Source organism: Salvelinus namaycush, chromosome 1, assembly GCF_016432855.1.
Source record: "Salvelinus namaycush isolate Seneca chromosome 1, SaNama_1.0, whole genome shotgun sequence".
NCBI classification, from domain to species: domain Eukaryota; kingdom Metazoa; phylum Chordata; class Actinopteri; order Salmoniformes; family Salmonidae; genus Salvelinus; species Salvelinus namaycush.
The window spans coordinates 68,704,043-68,709,015 of record NC_052307.1 but is presented as its reverse complement, the minus strand read 5'-3'; the positions used below and the strand labels follow the sequence as shown (position 1 = coordinate 68,709,015).

The 4,973-nt window shown below is 43.8% G+C and overlaps 1 protein-coding gene across 1 annotated transcript; it reads left to right on the top strand.

Annotated features, from left to right (window-relative positions):
* Nucleotides 1-951: 951 nt before the first annotated feature.
* Nucleotides 952-4,365, top strand: LOC120052739 (CBY1-interacting BAR domain-containing protein 2-like). The gene is made up of 9 exons (XM_038999830.1): nucleotides 952-971; nucleotides 1,477-1,711; nucleotides 2,492-2,560; nucleotides 2,870-2,971; nucleotides 3,253-3,258; nucleotides 3,453-3,557; nucleotides 3,680-3,793; nucleotides 3,911-4,042; nucleotides 4,219-4,365. The coding sequence occupies exons 1-9, from the start codon at nucleotides 952-954 to the stop codon at nucleotides 4,363-4,365; spliced, it is 930 nt and encodes a 309-aa protein (XP_038855758.1).
* Nucleotides 4,366-4,973: the final 608 nt, after the last annotated feature.

Genomic DNA, 4,973 nt, shown 5'->3' with positions numbered 1-4,973 from the left:
AGCCCTATTCACAGCCCACCTCCACTGGCTGACACACATGCACACACACACACACACACACACACACACACACACACACACACACACACACACACACACACACACACACACACACACACACACACACACACACACACACACACACACACACACACACACACGCAATATTAAGTGCAGCATTACAATAAAACGTTAATTCTCAGGTAGGAGGCTGTGTTACACTTTACAGTTGTGAGCTGCCAGCCAGTGAGGTCTGTTTTTTGAATTGTTAGAGTTTTTGTGTAAATGAATTAAAGTTCCATTTGAGTGGCGCCCCTTGTATATGCCAACACATTCTTCCCAGAGAGAGTTGAGAGCTGGCCTCTCTTCAACACTTCTCTTACAGCCACTCGTTAACAGGCTGGACCTCTTACAATCCCTTCTGAGAGCACCGTGTGTGTGTGTGTGTGTGTGTGTGTGTGTGTGTGTGTGTGTGTGTGTGTGTGTGTGTGTGTGTGTGTGTGTGTGTGTGTGTGTGTGTGTGTGTGTGTGTGTGTGTGTGTGCGCGCGCGCGTGCGTGTGCGTGTGTGTGTGTGATGAAGTGTATGAGCGAGTGAGTCAGAGAGAGAGCAAGAGCAGAGAGAGAAAGAGAGAAAGAAAGGGTGAGAGTGAGTTTTTAAAACATCAGTTTTACCACGCTCTTTAATAGACCTGAGGGATGGGGTTACGTTTTATTCTTCTGTAAGGCTGCCTTGTAAAGCCTGTCTCGGCTCCTGTCGGGGCTTATGTTGCTAATGAGACGCTGCTTCCACCATGTGGCCATAACCATCACTTACACCCCAAAAACTCACTCTTCCGTGTTGTCGTTTCTATAGCAACAAACTAGCTCGTAACCTGGGGCAGGCGAGAGCTTGGCTATGGCAAATAACGCAGCTAAACAGTGAGGTGAAGTGACGCTTCAGCAAATCCAACATGAACACCATCTTCTCAAGGTAGTTGCCCTCGTTACATGCATATATGGTTTAATGTACCACTATTACTTGGTAACACCTGTGTTGGTTAGCTATACTGCTTTAATAAACCACAGTACTGCAGCAGGAAAAGCTAGCATGGACCAAACGGCTCTACATAGTCAACATCTAGCCAATCGGTTGATTCTTCATTTGATGCAGGGTGTGTTTGATGCAGTACTAGTTCTATAGCTAACCATATAATGTTTCACTATATACTGCCATTCCACAATTATGTGTATAAACCACGGCTAAAGTGGTAAATGGGCCTAGATTATGTATGGAGAAGTTTGCGTTATGAGAATACTTTATGTCATGTGAGTGTGCCTTTGGAAACACACCTGTTTCACAGATTAATAATGCTAAAGGGATGTGTACTGCTATTTGGCTCATCTAGCGTTTATCACAAACACGACCCTAAAACTTCCTGGAGGTCTATAGTTAGCTGAAACCCCTGACCCTTCATAACTCTTCATCTTTTGTCCAGAGACAGACAGATAAAGAGCATGGAGCTGACAGTGAGCCATGCTGAGAAGTACCTGGGTCAGTTCTGCAGCCTGCTGGCCTCTTACACCAGGAAGACAGCCAAGCTGAGGGACCAGGCTGACATGCTGGTCAGACAGCTCAATGACTTCTCGAATACTGAGGACCCAGAGCTCCGTACCTGTCTGAAAAACCTGGCTGAAGACCTGGCCATGGTGCAGGACTACCGCCAGGCGGAGGTGAGGGGTGAGAGGTCAGGGGCTGTTGGGGAGTAGTGAACTACATATAGGCCAGTTCAACTAGTAATATAACTTCATTTTGCAGTAGCTTTGTGGTAGTTGAACTAAATTCAATTCTTGGTAGGGTTTTCAGTGGTAATTCTTTTTGTTTGTTGCCATTTAGTGGTGTAGCTAACTACTGGAATTACACTACGTTTTTTGCAAAAATTAAATAAAATAAGTCTAAAGTAGGCAATCATTTCCTTTATTTTTCAGCATCAGACTTACCTAAATGTCACTTGAAAGAGTTTTTGTGTATAGTCTTAATTACACATTCTGTTAATCTGACTCCAGAGTGGTCTGTTATTGATTTGATATTTATTGCAATTTGTAATCTATGACATTTCAGGTTTATTTATGATAATTTATAACAAAGTAGTTTGGATGTAGTGAACTACTTTGTCAAAGAAACATTAGGTCAGTAAACTAGATTTTCTTCAGGGCAGCTTTAGAGTAGCTTCCCCGCCACTGGTATTAGTGGTAGAGGATGTGGGTGGCCATGGTGCATCTACTAGGTTAGTGTAAGGGTTAACGAAACATCATAATAAATAAATAAAGGCATTATGGGTGTTACTCAGTCTTAAGTGCCAAAGGAATACTACAACACTGTATATAGTGTGCAAAGACAGTGTTGGTTTCGAGCCATTTTTACCCATCAAAAACACAACAATTTGTTTCTCACACCTTGAAATACTGTTGTTTTGAAGACGAAAGTCTGTTTACTGTGTCTACCCCTAACAGGTAGAGAGGCTGGAGAGCAAAGTCGTCACTCCCCTCAAAGCCTACGGAGATATTGTTGAAAACAAGAGAGTAAGTCCTCACACATGGAAACGAACACACTGTAGATTTCATACAGTAATTACCAGACAAAATACAGATCCCTCATGCACGCACGCACGCACGCACGCACGCACGCACGCACGCACGCACGCACACACACACACACACACACACACACACTATCTTTGTCTCTTACTCTCTGTCTCTCTCTGTCTCATTGTCACTTCACACACTCTTCACAGCCTCTCATGGCAGAACAATGGCAGTGAATGAATAGGCAGTCTCTTTTGAGACAGTGTGTTTGAAGCTTCATGGACTGGTCATATCTCTGACATACAGGCGGATCTGAAGAGGTTCAATGCTGATCGGGACAGAGCGCTGAAAGAGCTGCAGAAACTGGAGAAACTCCAACAGAAGAATCCCTCTGATAGACAAAGAATTGTATCCTTTATCCCAGTCTATTCATATCTACATATAACTCGACAAGAGTGGCAGAATTCCAGCATGATTATAGTATTTACGTCAACAATCCTTATGTCAAGACACAGAATTGAAAAATATGACGTATTGCCTGTGACAAACGTATGTTTGTCAGCAATATTTACTCTATGAGTGGTACTTTGAGTGACAGGTTCAAATCAGCTAACCTGGTCTCTGAGATGTTTTAGAAATGTAGATGTTCTGTTCTAGTCATGCTTCAATACCTTATCCAATGTTTTCAGTCACAGGTAACATGATTTCTCTGGAACCTCCCCTGTCACATCAACAACACCTTCAACACTGCAACGATGCAGATATCTGACCATTGATGAGATCTTGTTATGTGGTGGACCACCAGAGGTTTTGGTAGCTGTCATAAAAAATAATCTCTCTTTCAAGTTTCTAGTACAGTTGTAGTATTCCTTTGCTGTTTGACTTTCAGGCAGAGGTGAATGCTCAGAAGGCGACCAACGATGCTCACCGCAGCACCAGACAACTGGAGGAGACCATCAGTGACTTCCAGAGACAGAAACTGGAGGACATCAAGGTTGGTCTTAAACCACAACACACATATGAACACAACACACACACACTCACTCGCACGTGTTCCAGCCATCCCCAGGCATGTCCATCCTCTTACAGTGACAATAATACTAGGTCTTCTTCCAGAGGATCTTCACAGACTTCATCACAGTGGAGATGGTGTTCCATGCCAAGGCTCTTGAGGTCTACACACACACCTTCCAGAACCTGGACAGCATGGACATAGACAAGGACCTGGAGGTTAGACACACACACACACGCACACGCACACACCTTCCAGAACCTGGACAGCATGACTGAGAGGTGAGAGTTCCAGTTATGGGGCTACAGGGCTGATCATCTCCCCGGTCTCAACAGCTGTTCACTGGGAGGATCAGGGTGTCTGAAGGTCCTCTGGACAACCAGACCCTGCTGCCCTCCTCTATGGCCCACCAGCCTAGTCCCACCCTGGGCTCCAGCCTCAAACACACTGCTGAATCAGCCAAGAAGGTAAGATTGCATCTGCTGCTAGCATTACAGACAAAAACATAGACCCCCACAATAATGAATGAAAGAGAGAAACATACACTGATAAAGTTAACAGTCATTACTGTCCTGTACAGACAGGTATATTTAGTTTCCTTTACAAGACTGTTCCAAGTCTTTAACCCATCTCCTGTTCACAGTCCCGTAGCAGCATCCTACAGCGCCAGAGGGTTGTAGAGGAGGAGGAGGAGGATGAAGAGGAGGAGTATGAGTCAGAGATAGAGGCTCAGCAGAGCAGGCAATCCTACGCCTCTCAATACACCCAAATACTCAGACAGAAGAACTGATAGATTGGGGGTACACAATAGATCTGTTGATGACTGTGCAGACGTGTTCCTATACAGGGTTTGCAGTAAATTGTTCTGCAAATAATGCTTTGTCAATGGAGGCATTTGGCACTTAAGACAGACTGCAATCATTTGTAATCAGCCATATCTGAGGTATAGCTGAGGAGTGATAATGTGTTCACATTTTATAATGAAAAACACATCCATGTTCAGTAATGGTTGTTATTTCCGTTGTGTTAGAAAGGGAAAGTGAAGGATACATTCTATTCCTAGATATAAATGTAGACATATGAAATAAATTGACCCATTTGCATTAAACCTGAATGAGAACTCTCATCATCATCTTGTTTCCATGGAAATGAGCTCATTGGTAATAGCCTACTGACTTCCATTGACTGTGAACAATATTGTTTTCTCAGATGAATGCAATAACAGCTTGGCAGTGGGATCACACTCTGCAAGCCCAATGAAGGATTACTGCTGTGCACCCTGCAGCTAAACCACTGACATGCTAGATAGGATAACACTGTTGGGCTTTCACCAATGGGTTTCTTTATCACACTCAGGCATTCTGTTGTGTTCAGGCTGTTGAGTTTGTCATAAAGCAT

Coding starts and splice junctions, on each gene's coding strand:
- LOC120052739 (XM_038999830.1), top strand. CDS start 952: ATGAACACCATCTTCTCAAG. Junction 3,794..3,910: donor ACATAGACAAGGACCTGGAG/GTTAGACACACA, acceptor CGGTCTCAACAG/CTGTTCACTGGGAGGATCAG. Junction 4,043..4,218: donor CTGCTGAATCAGCCAAGAAG/GTAAGATTGCAT, acceptor TCCTGTTCACAG/TCCCGTAGCAGCATCCTACA.